The sequence below is a fragment of the Archocentrus centrarchus genome, chromosome 9 (genome assembly GCF_007364275.1).
Source record: "Archocentrus centrarchus isolate MPI-CPG fArcCen1 chromosome 9, fArcCen1, whole genome shotgun sequence".
Taxonomy (NCBI): domain Eukaryota; kingdom Metazoa; phylum Chordata; class Actinopteri; order Cichliformes; family Cichlidae; genus Archocentrus; species Archocentrus centrarchus.
This window is the reverse complement of record NC_044354.1, coordinates 24,182,666-24,200,710: the sequence shown is the minus strand read 5'-3', so window position 1 is coordinate 24,200,710 and position 18,045 is coordinate 24,182,666. Positions and strand designations below refer to the sequence as shown.

General features: G+C 42.7%; 1 protein-coding gene across 8 annotated transcripts in view; it reads right to left on the bottom strand.

Annotated features, from left to right (window-relative positions):
- Positions 1-18,045, bottom strand: part of fbrsl1 (fibrosin-like 1) — a 270,174-nt gene that overhangs the window by 84,610 nt on the left and 167,519 nt on the right. For all 8 annotated transcript variants that reach the window (XM_030737150.1, XM_030737147.1, XM_030737151.1 and 5 more), the window contains one exon: positions 6,683-6,712. In XM_030737150.1, coding sequence (XP_030593010.1) covers positions 6,683-6,712 — 30 coding nt within the window. The remainder of the gene's footprint in view (positions 1-6,682; positions 6,713-18,045) is intronic.

Genomic DNA, 18,045 nt, shown 5'->3' with positions numbered 1-18,045 from the left:
TTCCTCTCTTGTTCTGAGTGGCTGACGTGCTTTTGGTTGCCACAACCCTTCTATTTTCATCTGGGATGCCAACATCTGCGCTAACCTTTGAGAAAGAATCCGGACCGGGGTATTGGGTGCCACATCAGTGACGCCACGGCCATGTTGACTGTCCCCGCATTGCTGTATGACATGCATTGCTACTGACAAGCTGTCTTCGCTGATGTCAGTTGGCCGTGTCTGCTGGCTGGCCCTGCAGAAACTCCAAGCCTTTCTCTGTCATCACGCCTCTTCTTCCCAACATGCACCGGGGCTGGTTTGCACCGCTGAGCGCGCCCTTAGTCTCACTTGCCTCCAAGCTACACAAATACACACACATATCGCATGTTGCTAAGACTAAGTGTGTCCTCCTTCGGTTCAGAGTCACATCCAAATGTGCTCCCTGATAACGGCATACTTGTGCACTAAATGCACAACAGATGCATTGCTTGAAAACCACTCAAAACAAAACAAAAAAAGTCTGCAGAGCACATACGAGCTGAAGCTGACCATAAATGAGAGCATGTTGCAAACAGCCCAATATAAATCAAAGAGATAAGTGTTTCCAGGTTCATTGTAACAGCTAGATGTAATAAACATCATGAGAACAACTGATGAAGAACATGTTTATTTCTGGCCAGTCTACAAAGCTAAAAGTCAGAATTATTTCCCTCTAAGAAGCCGATTATAGCATAAACTTAATCTTAACTTTAATCCTTAAACTCACAGGAAGCTTTACATTCAAACAATGCTGAAATTAGGGGGAATGGTTAATCTTTTGAGTTTCATGTTTCTCCATATTTTCCACCCTTTAGTGCTTTGTTTTTCTTTCGGGCTTAGTAAGAAAGTGAAAACAATTCTGCAATGAGGAAGTAACTGACTAAGAGGGGAAAATGACGGAGAGGAGGGAGGAAGGAGAAAGAGAAAGACAAAGGCGAGAGGAGAAAAATGACATCTCCATATTAAGGCCTGTGTTGCCGGTGTCAGTTCTAATTTCACAGTGCCTGTGGGGAGCTGAATGCAACCAGTCAGCTCTGGTCTCATCTCGTTCTTCCTCCATTTTAAATCAGGGCCGATGATTCCCAAGCTGGGGGGAAAGGAATATTACTGGCAAATTGGTTTTAGACTAAAGACGGTGGCGAGGCATTCTGCTTTCTCAGCTCTTTCCCAGGTGCACTTAATCTAATTTCATTAAAGAGATGAGGACGGATGATCACTTGTGTCGAAACATTAAGCCGGTCCATTTTTTCTGTCCATAAAAAAAAAACGTTAAGGTTGTCAGCGGCCCGGTGCGTGGCCTGTTTGTTATTGAATATGATGACTCTCGGAGACCAATCTAGATCTTGCAAAGCGGCGGGGGTTGGGCAGGGGATGAATATACCTACATGAATATATATTACTATTGGCTTTTTCCTTTTTCAAGATGGTGACAGCGGAAAAGAGGTAAAGAATGAACACTGGTAATGACAAGCAAGGAGCAGCCGCTGAATAAAAAGAGACCAGATAAAAGAAGAGAACGAGGTTTAAAGAAAAATAGAGAGATGAGGGCAGCGGTGGTGTTAACAGATATGGTTTAATCCCCCATCCTATCCTTGGTTAATGTTGTGGGAGCACTGCTAGCTTTACAAGACGTAACCCCCCCACGCCTCAGTTGGGAGGATACTACTAGCTGACGAGCCATTACTGATAAGCCGTTTAGACGTGGTGATATGGCATTCATTCCGCAAACTCCAGGGAGATATGGAGGTAGAGGAGGAATTAATGTGTCAGTCAGAGCCCATGTGCAGCCCTGGTAGAAGAGTACACCAGAGCGATAAAAGAACTCATTGACAGGATGTGGTAATGGTCCTTGGAGACTCCCCCGGAGACAGATTCACTTTCTGCTGAATGACTGCTCGGCAAAGAGGACCAAATAGAATTAGCTGACCGGGGTGTCCTCCACTGTGTGGTAGTGCGGCGGCCGAGGCTGCTGCGTTAATGTTTCGCATACAGCCAGTCAGCCGCTGTAATATTTGCACAGGAGAAAGAATACTGAGGAAATTGGAGGAGCTAGGGAAGATGGCAAAGTGAGGCCTAATGGAGATAGGATGACACTCCAGGAGAGTGCACGAACAAACTGAGAAGGGATAAAATACCACTCCATTTCTTTCTCCGGCTCTCCAATGATAGAAAATGATGTCTTGACTTGGAGTACCTCAGATGTGTCAGAGATTGGCAAGTTTGGAAAGTTCATAGATTGCAGGTGGAATACAGAGGGATGGAAGCAGGTTTTCAGCTGACATAGTTGATATGGAATGTGTAAGACTTAATCAGTTAACCGCTTAATATCACTTTCAAATGATAAAGAGACAAAAAGAAACAATGTTTTGAAGTAAGAGGATATTTTCTAGACATTTTCTCAACAGCCTGAGAAAACAACTTGTTTTTTACATCAGGCAAAGTCAGGCAGCGTCTTTTCAAACAGGCTTTTGTTGGGTGGGTAGCTGACAGTGACATTCCTAGCAAAGTGAAACCATCAAACTTACCATACTGAATATTCACATAAGACAAAACTATCTAAACAACTCAATAATACATCTCTTTACACAATTTTACCCAACACTGACTTTGTGAGAGTACACCTACAGGCACAAACATTCACTCAACCCGCTGTTTGTGGAGCTCCGTACATGTTCTGGGGGCATATAAGTGCATTTTAACATTAGGTAGGCTCAGAGTATTTGGATCCAGACTTAAAAAAAACCCAAAAAGCTCCCATATCCACAGCACAGTCACACGAGAAAACGTGTAGTCTCTGTCTTGCTATGCCATCTTATTTAAGCTGTGGTTACTTTCTTTGTAAGCATCTAATTTAGCAGCGCTCTGTGCAAACACATTAAGTGTTGCTTTAATAACAGTAAACACAGCGGAAAGACTGTTCTACTTAAGAATTCCTAATTATGTGGGCTGTCTTATGCCTCCAGGGCACAGGCATAAGACAAGCCAAGATTAAGGGTATATGTTTTTTTTTTTTTAAATACTACACTGAATACTTCTTATTGTCGAACAATCATGTAATGCTGGACACCAGATGACGCGCCTCCCAAGAAGCACCGCTAATATAATGAGAGCATTATTCCAAGATTCCGATTTCTTGTTTCATCGAGGCAGGCCCGCGTTTACACGAAGCTATCTCTTAGGGCAGGCTCGCTCGAAAACGACCTGGCAGTCGCTAAAGATTTCAAGTCTGACTTGCTCTGGAAATACATCACCGGGTGCTATATTAAAGCACCGCTTTGATCCAAGCGAGTTTCACAAGGTGCAGCAATCCAAACTGACTTTGCTGCAGCAACTCGTCAGTGTTATTTAAATACAGTGTAACTGATTGCACCCTGGGGGCACACCTGGAAGCAATATTCTAATTAAGTTAATCTGTGAAATCCCGACAATGTGGGTGTTCAGGTGGCTGGTAATCTGATGTGAAAGGAGCCTTTGTTTTCACTGGAAAGATACGGGAGGAGCTGGCACCTGTTTCAGCAAAACGTTGCAGAAAATTATCACTGTCGAGTTATCCTGAGTGCAGGCAATTACAAATGACAGTGTTTGTCTTTCTCCTCATGGAACCCAATTTTTACACCGTCATATTTTTTTCCTGCTTTTGGTGATGGCCTGTCAAATTATTTTTTTCCCCCCATTCTTCTCCCTTCCTCTGCAATTTGATATGGATGATTCGCAACTCTCATCACCTTGATTATGGTAATACGTGTTTCTGAGGGAATAAAAAGGGCAGGCCTGCTATAGCCTTTATCCAGATGTTCTTTTCTTCTTGCGTGCTTGGAAAATACATCAACATCAACAGAGTTTTTTTTAAAGAATCCACAACAGTGAAATAGTGAAACACCGTTTTGGAATCAGGCTGTTGTTCTGTTACATTTCCTGTTGGCTTTAAAAGAAATCTTTTGTTTACAGTCAACACCGCTGCTCATGGGAATGGAGCTTTACCATTATTAGAACAATAGAGCACTTTAATACTCACCTTTGGGCCTCCATTATTACCCAGATGATAAAAGTTTGAATTTTTTTTTAATGTTTTTGTTTTATTCTTTGACAAGGATGTTTGATGAAAGCACACGAGTACACAGAACATCTTTAACTGTCGTACTTGCTGGAGGTTCTTGTGTTCCTGCATTCTTATCACATGTTGCTTGCTGATGTCAAGATAATATTAGCTAGCAGCAAATTAAGCAGATAAAAGATCTGGAGTTTATTCCAAGTGCTGAACTTGCATTTGGTAGCTACGGAGAGATGTTGATGCGAGTGAAGGAGGCCATCATTTGGATGAAAAACCTAAAGAAACCTATTCTTAAAGAGAGGAAATGTGCTGGCCAGCTTATCAACACCATAAGGTCTAAAAAAAAAAAAAAAAAAAAAAAAAGGATGATCACAGAATTCTTTTCTTGGTTACAAAAATCTCTTCACAACAAGCATCTGAGCAAAGAAGACTCTCTCACTGTTCTTCAATAGTCAAGTCACCTGACCAAGTATCAAAATGACGTGTCACTACTTTTGAGCCTCTGAAAATGAAACACTTATGTGAAAACAATAAGGCCTTTGAATATCGTTCCCCATCACTACCAACAAGATCAGCCAACTGAAGCGTATGAACAGGAGGCATACTAACACTAACTGACTGCTCTTTCATTGTACACATGGGATGGTCAGTATTGCTTTAATATAGACTTAGCAAAACATGAAATTATGCTTTAAGCACTCGTACATAAAGAGAAAAAGTCAGAACTGAGAATGGAAACTAAGAATTGAGAGCAAAGCTTGAAGAGAGACAAAAAAACAAAAACACTGGAGCCTAGACAGCTTGGTTACAAGTAACTTTCATAAGTTATTTTCACTTGCAGTATTACTTTGCTGCTTATGTTTAAGGATTCACATTGACTGGTCAGGAAGACGTGTTTTTCCACTTACAGAAAAACGCATTGCAGTACATTTCTCATGGCGTGAGTGCAAAGTAACTTGTAATACAAGTGGCACTGCTATTTTTTTTTTCCTCCCAGAGATTTCACGAGCTAGAACACTGCTTCATGACATTCTAATGAAAAGAGTACGAGAAGAAGGTGAAGCTACAATCTGGCTCTTGGACCGTGCAATAATTGGCACAAAATTCAACAATCAGACTGCTGAAAACTTGGCAGCAACGTCTAACAGTCTACCATGACTTGAATTGCGTCCCAGTCCACAGACAAGCTGACACATAACCAACAACACGGAAACACAGCTGAGTTTCTGCAAAACTGTCAAAGTGCTGCTTGGTTTTTTTTTTTTTTCTCCTCTCCATCTTTCTGTTTAGTATTGTAGCACCAAACTTTTAATACTGAACGCTCAAATTTGTGACACCATATTCAACTATCTTGAGTAACAGAGCAGAAGAGGAAACAAGAGCCCTAAGAAGGAAACACTCTGAGAGCTTCCCTTCTACTTTACTTCCCTCTCTCCTCCACCCACAGTGTTGCCAGGGAGCCGTATGGAGACTGACAGGCCTGCTACATCTCTCTGTCGTGTCAACTAGCTCGCGCCCTCGGTTTCTTCTCGCTTCAATGAAGAGATAAAAGCCTATTGACTTGCCAGGCTACAGTTAATGCAAATTGGGCTTGCTATCAATGTATTATTTATAGGGAGAGCTGCAGACATTTCCACAGAACTGGGAGCTAAGCTTACAGGAGATTAGGCATGCTATCTCATTCATTTACCAGGCAGTAATTGCTAAACTGTGGAGGAATTAGGATGCGTAAGGTTCCCCAAAGGCGTCTCATCTTGTAACCAGGTGCCCGCCATCAGCCAACCACCTCCAAGATGATTACAGAGGTGAAACTGATAGGCTACATCCGTCAAGCTGTCAAACGGTAACTTGATGACAAAACTGAAAAAAATTATATGCAATTTATTTATTTTTTTTAAGCATACACAGTTTCTGATAACGCCGGGTTTTAGAGTTCCAACTTTCCGAAGGAAATGAAGGTTATGGTCAAGCCGCATTTTTAACACATTTAGTAAAACTAACAAGTAGTTTAAATGAAACTGTGAAACCGACCGAAATTCACCGTGTTAAACATTTTCTGCTTTATGTTTCAAACATAATTCCACTTGCAAATCTGTCGAACGTTACGCTGGAAATAAAACATGAGAGGGACAAACTCAAGTAGAGATGCTGCAGTCTGGTATCTGAGAAAAGCAAGCAGGTAGATGTGACGCGCGCTATGCGAATAGATTAAATGCAGAGACGTTCAAGTTTAAAGTGTACTGCGTGCAGCGCACACTATGATCTAGGCTTGAAGGCATATCTATGAAATATTTGGGCATAAAGTGTTCCAAAAATAATAGGTACCATATCTTTTTTTTTTAATTTTTTTTATGAAAAACAGAAAACCAACACTGAAAATCAGTGTCTTGATGTACAACATTTTTCCTGTCACTTTTATGCTCTGTACGATGCAAATGATCAACAGTGTTGGGACCGGCAGAGTTTCTTTTACCCCTTATCTTTTTTTTTTTCCCCCCGCTAACAATACACTATAACTATCTCCCCTTTTTCAGTTGAGAGCTCAAATTTGTTATTCACAACTCTCAGATTCTTCATGTGCCGGGTGAATAAACACAGGAAAAGCAGTCTTACCTTGTCGTCAATGTCACTCTCGCTGTCACACTGTAACAGAAAAGAGACAGACACAGGAAATATAAGGAATTATTCATTTGGCTCCCCCCCAGTAGCATAATCAGTGCAGATGTTATTTTTGTGTGCAACCTCTCATTCACTGTCAGCTTTCAGTGCAAACGGCAGAGGATGAAGAGGGAAAGGAGAGTGTGGTAGTCTGAAAGAGTTTTTTTTTTCCAAGTTTCAAAAGGAGGAAGGTGGCACAAAATGCTTTTCTGGTGTTTCTATTGCAAATTCAGTGCTTTAAATTTACAAAAGGATGAAAATACCGTGCACAGGGTTCTATTATAAAGAGTCTGTTTAGTGACTTGGCATTCAGCTGCAGCTTGTCATTTAGCCTTTTAAGTGTGCTTTAAAATTGGACGATAGCATCTCAAGGACACAGAGAGCTTAGGTTCTTTGAATTCTCCAGTGCAGTGCCTATTAAGTGTGGTATTTCAAATCCGTGGTGTGACAAACCAGTCTTTAATTTGTATGTCAGTCTTCTACAGGGATAAAGGAACTGAATAACAAGAGAGGTTGTATTCTGAAATGTACCTTGTTCTAGCACGGCTAAAGGCCAGATCACCTTCTATTCAGTCAAGAAGTGAAACGGTTTGTCTTCAGCACTTCAAATTTCAGTTCAATTTACGTATTTCGCCAATGAAGTGCAGTGATTGGGCTCAAATATATCAAAAAGAGTTAAAAAAAAAAGCCAGAGAGAGAGAGAGAGAGAGAGAGAGAGAGAGAGAGAGAGAGAGAGAGAAAGAAAGACCTTGCCACTTTTCACAAACACACGATGAGAATACTGCAAATACCAAGAGCCTCGGCCTTTCAATCCTGGTATGTTCGCTGACACAAAACTCTTTTTTGGCAAATAATGAAAAGTATGATTAAACTCACACAAATACTGGAAATTATTTTCACCTTTAGTCTGAAAGAATGTGTTAAGTTACGGTAAAGTCAATAACCCCCATCTAACAGTATTTGTTTGATTTTCATTGCAACATTCCTGAACTTATGCGTGCCCTTACAAAGCTCTTGCTTCTGTTTCTAACGCTCACTTGTCACTAAAGGCTCTTGGCTGGAAACGCTACAAAGACAGTGAAGTTGTGGAAACAGGAGTGGTTGAGCTGCAAAGCCAGGCCCACTGGACCTCACAGCAGGACGCCCGAAGAGCAGAGCAATTCAACCAAAGAGCCACACAGAGAAAGGAAGATGGTCCCCAGTGAAAAAACTGCCTTCAATCTGTCAATTAAGTCCCTGTGGCAACATATTTAAGTGGACTCGCTCTATTTTGTTTGACTCCCTTTCAAAGTGGGGCACAATGAGGAGGGAGCTGTGTCAATGGAGGCACATTGTCCTTTTGTTGTGAGTGTGGTGGGTCCAAATGTATAATTAAGTAACGAGAGTAATCAGAACAAGCGCTCAGTGGCCAAGATCTCTCAGGAGAGGAGAAAGGGGGGGTATGTGTGTGAGTGTGTGTTGGTTCAAGGGTGAGTCCATGCCCAATAGCTTATTCTAGTAGCCAATGCCAAGGGAGTCGTAGGAGTCCTTGGTTGCAGAGTCATCACTAGCTGCAGCATTGCAACTCCATAAGATGCCCGCATTTACTTACACAAGCCACGTAGGAAGAAAAGACACTGAAGGATATACCACAAGTATATCCTGTGCATGACAGAGTGCAGTCATGAATCGCTAAAAAAAACCTTTAATATTTGGAGAATTAAACATTTGATCCTCTTTGAAACAGTGCCCAGTGCTCACGACACCACCACAATAAAAAAAAAAAAGTATTTTCAATGATTAGTTTGATAAAAATGTCAACAGATGCAATACTCTTCTCTGTAATCACTGTCTTCCAGTCTCTCGCATGTTTGACAATCACTGCTGGAGCAGTAAGTCGTTTGAGAATTTTCCGTCCTGTTTTGAATTCCACTACATTTCAATGGCATTCAAATCTGAGCTTTGATGGTGCATCCAATTCCTTCTTTTTGAACCATTTACTGGTGGATCTGCTCATGTGCTCAGGATCATTATTCCAGGGAAAGGTCCACTTGCAGCTTAATCAAACTTTCAGCTACTCTTTGATAAGATGCAAAGTTCATAGTTAAGTCAATGAATGTAAGCTGCCCACTCCCTGAAGCGGTGAGATCTGTAATTTCCACCACGGTGTGTAACAGTTGGTGAGAGGTTCTTCTCCTGAAAAGTTCTAAGGATGTCTTCTGGGGATGCACAGCTCATTGTTTATTCATCAATCCAGATCACATTATTCCAAATTCCAGGCTTGGTCTTTGTCTATGTGTTCAGTGGCAAACTGGTTTTACTCTAAAGTATTTTTGTCTGCTTCACACGCAGTTAAAATTTGCATACAATGTCTTTCTATCAACAGTTGTAAGGTTTACCTGCAAATCCTGCAATGAAATTTAGGGGGTTCTTGCACGCTTTGAGCATCAGTTTTCTTGCAGTTTAACTGAACAAACTGAGTCTGAAATCTTCATCATTTGTAAATTATTCTACTTCATATCATTTTCAATCTCTTTCATATCATTTGGAGATCATGTGTAATCCCATACAGGTCTTTAGAGTTCTAGCAGTATGACACACACTCCAGAACCACAGAGAACGCCACCTCCTAAGTCTTTGGTATTAATCTAGTAGTAGTAGACACACACACACACACACACACACACACACACACACACACACACACACACACACACACACACACACACACACACACACACACACACACAGTACTTGAAACATTAAAATGAAAATATTGGACGCATTTTTATACAACATATCTTCTTTTCTCATCTTTGGACTATTGCTTGTCAAAAGACAATCATTACAGAGTGCAGGGCATTAAGAAGAAAAAGTGGCTAAGGATTCTTGTCAATCAGTTTCCATTCAGACTGTGAATTCCAGACAAATTAATTGCAATCCATTTCTATACCGCTAGTTAGGGACACATCACAACCTGTTATCATCACCCATTTGTTCCCTCACCATTTCGGTATTTTATCGCAAAGAAATCACATTCAAAACAATGCTTCTCTCCATCTTCATCTAACTGTGAATTGCAAAAAAAAAAAAGAAAAAGAAAAGAAAAAAAAAAAAAACGAAAATTGATCCACTCTCCAACATTACCCCTTCCCTGCAGAAAATGGTGTAAATGTATTCTTAGCATGCAGCTGAACGGATGACTTCCATCTCACAGCAGTTACGAACTCCATTCTATTACTGAGGACGAGTTTAAACCGTAGGTGATGGAGATGAACAACTGGCACGGTCTATTCCCTGGGTGCATGCTTGGCCTTGTTGTTGCAGCAGTAGCCACGACACTAGAGATGAGGCCTCACAAGGCTGGAGCTGGCGAGGAGGAAAAATAATATCAAAAGAGCACAGCATGGTGCTTATCCGTTTACAAGTAGCATGCACTGTAGCAGAGCGAAAAGAGGAATAGTAGCTAGGGCTCAGACAGAGACAGAGAGAGGCACAGCACAGCAGGGAAGAGAGAGGTAGGTAGGTGGAGGGGGGGGGGGGGACAACAGTAAGAACAGGCGGGGGGGGGGGGGGGGGTGCTATAGAGATGAAGGGACAGGCAGTGTTTGAGCAGTTTTTGTCAGGACCATATGCGATTGCCCTGTTGGGCTATAACACTTAGTCCATTCAAAGAAAGAAACACAATAAAAGTACCAGATTGGCTCATGCTTGTGCATTCATTGTTGTTGGTGAAAAGAGGGCTATGTCATTCAGCACCCTATGCTTCTTTGACTATTTGCACAAGGGAAATAATTTTCAGCAAGACAGTACAAGAAAGCCAAATGGTGAAAATGCAAAACCACAACCCCAAACAGAAGCCTCCCTAAACAGCATGTCTGGTGGTCAGAGGGGACATTGTTAAAATCGAAAAGATACGCTGCTCACTAAGCTGCCTGACAGGAGCCAAGCCCCTAGTGGTTTGCGTCTCTCGTAGCCCCCACCTCAAAAAGAGGAAGAAAAAAGTGGAGGAAAAAAAAAAAACTGGCTAGTTCTTCAGAGGCATGGAGCAAACAGCAACATCTGCACCTGGCAACCGCCAGCTACGAAGGGCAACAGGGGACCAGATTCAGTGGATGGCTCATCCACAACCCTCCCTCCCCAGCTTTCCACCTCCTCTCCAACCCCTCCTCCCCTCAGCCAGCACATCAGACGAACACGTTTGACATTTACAGAGCTTTCAACACTTCAGAGACAGGAGATTTATTCCGCCAGCGGCCCTGGCTGGAGCCAGGCCTCGACCTGGGCTAGCCCTCGTGATGACCCTGTAGCTCAGCCCTGAAATGAGGCAGGGCTAAGAAGAGAGGAGCGCGAGAAGAAAAAAAAAAAAAAAACAGAGCGAGAAAGGGATGGATGTCTCGATTCTCCTGGACATTTCTCTGGCAGATTCTGATAGACGTGCAAGGGGAAGACAATAAGCGTTGCGCATCCCGGAGCACATTAAAATGACTGGCCAAATTAATCACACAGTTCCACTTGTCACACTCGGAGGACAGTCTGCCATGAATTCTGCCTCAGAGATAGAGAGAGGAACAGAAGAGGAACTTGCCCAGCAACGCAAATGCTGGCATGGCGTCAACAACTGTCTTCCTGAATACTGATCACAGCCCTGTGCTTGCTGCAAGAAATGTTGAAAAAAGAGAGAGAGCTGCTAGCATTAAAGTGCCACTGTCAGTTCCTTCTCAAAATAAATAAAGCAATAAATAAAACGAATAAAAGCAGAAGGAGAGAGCATAAAAGTGTCAGTGCTTTGATAATACAATTCACGATAAAAGCTTGATTGGCTGTAATTTTTCAAAGTCATTGTAAGGTGCGTTTCTGCTAAATTATAGTCATATCTAATAACTCTAGATGCAATGGCAAGAAAAGGAATAGGCTTCAAGCAAAATTAACTCCCGATAAGCGACCAATTGTGTTCCACTCAGGCCCAAAACAACACTAACACTTAATTGAATGGGATATGGCTATTGCATCCTGACAACAGTGAGAGAGTACCTGCTTTTCTTGTTCTTTTATCCAAATGAATAAAGTTAAAGTGTCAACAATGCAAAAGTCTGCACATCTTCATAGTCACGGAAGAAATGGCTTCAATTTATAAGACATTTCTCCAGGCACATATACTGAGATAACCCTGATTCTAAAAGAAGACTTCTAACAAACCCAGATCTCCTGGAGTGAGAGCACACTGAGGAGGTAATGGTCCATTTAGATGGTCGCGGACGATAGCAGTGTCGGATACTGGTGGAACAACACCAATTTTCTCCTGCAATTTCCCTCCTGCAGATACTGGGATGAGGTGTAGGAACATAGGCGTCATGACCATTCTGATGGGGTCTGGATGCAAAGTCTCAAGTCCACTGGGGGACCCCCTGTTCGGGCTGAAACAGCAGCAGGAGATCTGAAAGTCTCACCGGCTCTACGGCACAGAGTAAAGCTTTACTTCAACTCATCTTTCATAATTTATCAGGAGGACATTTTGGCTGCATGTTCTTGCGTGCCGACCCTCTGTCATGAGTCGCTGGGAAGTTCAGGATTGGGTGTGTGTGAGTGGAACCTGGCAGTGAACCTCCTATCTCTGCTCTTAATATTACGCACCTGGACAATGCCACCCTCTGAAACACTTAAAACAAACCATGGTTACAGACAGAATCCAAGGTGGCTCAGAGCCTGATGGAGCTGCAGTGTGGGGAAAGTCAGCAGTCAGGCAGTAGACAGTGAGAGCTACGGACCATGGATGAGTGGTGAACCTATAGACACACACATGCAGCTATTCCTATTAGTTTATTCAATATATTTTTTAAATGTTTATTTATATAAAGGAAGACTAGATGAAAGAATAAAAAAATTATTATAAATGACCATTATGTGAGTCACCAACAGTCAACAATAAACTGCTCATTTTATATCTTTGGATGATTCAGAGAAAACCTAATAATTTTATATCTATGGTGAAACTAAATGGGGTTAAAAAAAAGCGTTGGGAGGTTGGGAACTTCATATAGCAAAAATCAACAACAACAACAAAAAAAACAAAAAGGCACCACTGCATTTAACTTTCATAACCATTGAGGGACAAAAATCAAGTGATTTCTCTTGACCCCAATAGCTGTATCTAAAAGCACCACCTAGCAAAGTGATTTGATCACAGGATCAAATCTATACAGCCTTTTGACCCCTGACCTCTTCAGCAGGCAGCATGGGAAGTCGGCTGATTACCCAGGGTCAACCTTAGAGCTCTGGATTAGGAAAGTATTGATCCCAGTGAAGATGTAGGGTCCACAGGGAATAAGATTGAGAGAAAAAGCTCTACCGGGCAGAAATGATATCGACCAGCAGGCCTAGACAGGCTCTCACGCAAAACCATATTTAAGCCTGGGACATTGGAATTGGCTGTGCAAACAAGAGAGGACTTCAGCAAAAACTCCTTTCACAGAGGCCCATTGAGAGACACAGACAGAGAATGATAGTGAGAGAGGATTGAAGAAGACAGGGTCAGAAAAAAAATGCTCTTTGCATTAGCCAGACACACTGTGGTCTCTGGTTTAGAGCCGACACACTTAAGCAAAGAGTCAGTAGAGGCCATGCAAATCAAGCTAAGGTGAGGAAAGATATAGTTCTTTCCTGGGACCACACTAAGCAGACTTAAGCATTACCCAGAGTCCATGTAAACAGCACAGAGATGCGCTCTGTTTCAATTCAATGCAAGGTATTTGGTGAGGTCAACAAGCGAGAAGGGGATGGTGGGGGGGTTGGACAGATTGACGATGATAGCAGTGGATAAACTTGAAGAGTTGGCCCCTCTCTTTCACTAAATTAGAGGAGTGCCTTGCTCTCTCCAAGAAGAAATCCCTCAACCCTTTGCTTTCAGCAAAACCCTGAGGGAGTGACAGAGCTGGCTGGGCTGCTGGTGTGATCCTTGGAGTAGTTTGGCAAGGGAAAAACAGACAGTAATGGCAGATGTATGAGGGAACAGGGAGCATTTATTCAGCTCAAAGAGAAAAAGGAAACTGCCAGAAATCTGAGGGGACAGGGAATACACAACTGTGTTATGAATATAGCTGAGGAGCTGAGGAAGAAAAATGGGGATGCAGGTAAGGGAGAATTCAAGAGAAAAATAAAACACTGATTTATGCTTTTTTTTCTTTTGTTTTTTTTGCACCTTGTCTTTCATAAGGCCCCTCCAGCTCCTTCTTGTCTCTGCTGAATTTAGCTAGTACTATCTCGCCTTCAGAGGTTAGCGTGCGCGCACACACAGACACACGCGCAGCCCTCGGTACCTCCCAGAGTTTTGACATGGCCCTGGGCCTGGTGCTGCTGAGCTGCAGCGGCAGACACTGGGCATTGGAAATTTAAGTCAGGGCGTAGGAGAAATTAGGCGAGGAGGCAAGGAAATGGGATGTTGACTTGAACTGGCCCTGGGGGCAGCTGAGAGTCTCCCTGTGCAGCTCTGCTGGCTGCCTGACAGTTTGATGGAGCGAGTGGAGGCTTCCCCGCGGCCCGAGCCGCCGTCTCTAACACTGATATAGCTCAGTGAGGAACAGATTGAGCCTCCAGGCATTGCTCTGTACTGCTACTCCGCTTCTCTCTGACTCTTTCTCACTCTGTACTGCTACTACTAACTCTCTCTCCTTCACTAATCCTGTCAAGCCAACAGAGACATGTGCACACAATATATGCGCATATACATATTTACTATATGTTCACACGAAACAAAATACTATATGCATGCATATACTTATATGCATACATAACAGCAATCCCCACAGAGAACTTGGCTCTCTCCTTCCTTCTCCTCCCTACGACAGTAATGTGATGAGCACTACAGATGCTGTTTACTGAGCTCTGGCTGACACACAGGGGGAAGGAGGAGGAGAAGGAGGGTGGGATGGAGGAAGAGGCAGAAGGAGGTAGAGTCAGGGGGCTGGCAGGCCACAGCCATAATGAAAAGAATCTGGCGGCAGCCCACTGTGTGCTGGTCATGAGAAGCATGCACCGCCGGGGGGCTCTACTGCTAATTTCAGGGGGCAGCCAAGCGTTTCACGCTAGACTTGTCATCGGGCCAGAGGGGGCATTCATACTGGGTGACAGCAAATGCAAGAGGGCCGGTAAGGGGTTTGGGAGGGGGAGCAAAGAGCGAGGGTGAAACCTTCAGCTCCCTTACCCCTGCCTGTACCTCCTGTCCCCCCTCTGCAATGATCAAACGTTATTATAGGCAGGGTACAGAATTACAAATGAGTGTCCTGTGGCAATGGCTGGAACTAGATTCAGCTACTTTCTTTGCTCTGCTCTCGCCTCAGGTGGCCACGAGGGGCACCCTTCATCCTCCAACCCCTGCTGTCCAGACAGGATCTCACATCTCTGCTTCTATTTTCCTAGTTAGCCTGACAATAATAATGTGTTACAAGATCTCCCACTTGTAGACAGATGGACAGCATGTGCATTTGCCTGCATCCCTTGGGCTTTGCAGTATGGATAGAATCTGATAATCCAGCCAATTAAAACGTGTTATTTTTCACCAATGCCTGCAATATTCTGATACATCCACAGACAAAGGACCAGATACTTAATTTTAAACAGTGTGTCAAAATGCTGATGGATAACAATTGCACAACCCTCACCCTCACCCTCACCCTCACCCTGCCATGTCATTTTTTTTTTTTTTTTTTGCCTTGATTTCTTTCCTTCGTCTTTATGGAACAGGCAGTTTCTTAAAAGTGTAGTGACTAACGGGCACATGTTTGAGACACTGACTGGCCTGAGGATTCAGCATGCACTTTGCCTCACAAGTCTCCAAGATAAAATGAGCACAAAGAAAATCAGAACACACTGGCAGCTCAAGCAGTACATCCAAGGTCCTATGAAACTGATGTGAGGGAGGTAGAAAGATGTAGGGTGAGAGCAGGAGCTACCAACTAAGGAGTTGATACTAACAGCTGGCAGCCTACCCACCTAAAAAGGGATGACTGGCTCTAGTCTGGAGAATCAAGCAAGAAAGCAGGGATGAAAGGAAAAGTGTGAGAGATGGAGTCACTAATAAAAGCTGGGTGGGTGATGGTAGATGAGTGGATGTGGGATGGGTTGGGGGGGGGGATTTTGAAACAAGCTGTCACATGAGAAAGAAAGGAAGGGAAGGGAAACAGAAAAAAGTAAGACAGAGAGCAATCTAGAGTGAAGGAGGGGAGAGGGAAGAAGGAGGCAGCCACATTGCACACTTCAGGCTGTGAATAATTTAGAGGAGCACTGGGGAGACGAGACGAAGATGAACACAAAACACTGGCAGCGTTTGACCTAGAGCTCCAGCTACATCAGTGCACATCACAGAGCGGAGAGCTCTCTCTCGCGCTTCCTCCCTCTCTCTCCCTCCCTCTTTCTCTTTTCCCTCTTTTGCTCTTCATCTGCCTCCCTCTGTGTCAGGGAGGAAACAGCTGTACACTATTCTTGTTTCGCCTCACATTCTATGAAAGTCAACAGAATGGCTGACAACTCAGTTTCATAAGGATCTCTCTCGCTCTCTCTCTCTCCCTGCTTGCTCTGGGCATGGCAGAATAGTCAGAAGAGCCTTACGTATAAAGGATGGATGTGCATCCAGGCTGTACATGGCCATAAAAGTGGATACATGTCTGTCTGCAGATCCTTCTGGCACACAAAGGACTAATATAGCTGATCACATGATATCATAAGGAACATTTGCACAGCTTTATGGGATAAAAGCTTCAACTGCAGTTTATATTACTACCCTAATGTTTTGTAGAATTTTGTCATTTCCATTGTTTGCTTTCATGCTTTACAAGTGTTGAAACTTAGCTGTAATCATTTCTTAATCTCTGATTTTAAATGGGATGATTTAGGGCTTTTGTTTGTCTTATATCTTTGTTAATTAAACATTTTGTGGGTTCTTGATTGATCAAATTATAATTTGGGGATGTAATCTTAAAAAACTAGAGGAATGTGATTTTTCAGTTATTAGCAGGAAAATAAATCAATAATCAATTAATTATTCCTGCATTTTCAGTTATGAAAATACATGAATTGCACTTAGCAACTGATTTTATAACAGGTAACTAAATAAAAAGCTGTGAATCTCAAAACTCTTTGCAAAATATACATGTTCTGTGCATTGCTCTTATTGGAAATACATTTCTGACTGATTACATGAACACGAGGACTTTGTCAAGGTGCCATGAATCACCTCATCTGCTAAAGTGTGTGTCTGCGTGTGTGTGGTGAAAGGACCACTGGGCATCTGCGGTGGGAGTGGCAGTTGGGCGGACACAGGATGATGCGATCAACCCAAAAGGGGCGGGCCAATTTATTACTGTAATTACGGAACAGTGAGATTAGAGGGGCTCAGTTTGTACATGCATATTTATATGTACATGTTATAAATGTCTAAATTTGAAAAAAAATCAAATTAGAACATGGGGTAAAATAAAAAAAAGTCTAAAGATGGCAACCAAACAAAACATGAATTAACTTGGTTCCCTCCTCCCCTCCCTCACTCCTATGCCCTCTCGCTGCCTCTCTCTCTGTCTCTTGCTCAGTCTGTGTGGCTGATATTAATGGGATGTCCCTTGTTTGTAAATGTGCCAAGTTGTGTGCACCACTGCAGGCTGTCTATTATAGCAGGCCTCTGGGGCAGCTATTCCATATGGCGCCACATATGGTACTCAGCAGCATCAATTAATGTTGTTATAATACTGATTTTTATGAGCTAGGATTTAAATCATTTCCCCCTCTTTTTTTCCCCCCCTAACCCACGCTCCTCTTCACTGTTTCTTTCATTTGTCAAACTGCTTCTCTTCCATACCTCAAACCTTTGACAATCTGACTTCTGAAGAGTGTAGAGGATACGGAAAGTTTTCCATGCCAAATAAGCTCCTAGCAGCTCTGCTGAATGCTGCTCAAAGACCTTGAACATGACTTTGTTCCTTCTATACTGCAGATGAAGGCTAAACCTATTGCCAATGTGTCAGTATCTTGTTTGAAGTGCAGAATTCAATTGGTAATAATATGAAAAATATGAAAGCTACAAAAACAAGAATTAGACAGGAATTACAGACTGAGAGCTAAGTTAGATTTTAGGGCACATCTGTAACCAGACAACACATTTACAGGAACTATTGTAGTTTTGGTCACATTAGGCTAGCATCAGGGACTATTAATGTGCTAAATTAGGTCTGTATTTATGCACAAAGCGATAGGCAGATGGATGTAAGAACAGAATGTGAGGGACCCTTTTGTTTCCTGGTGCCTTTGGTGGTGGATCTGACAGGAAGGGAACAAGAGCGTAGCAAAAAGCC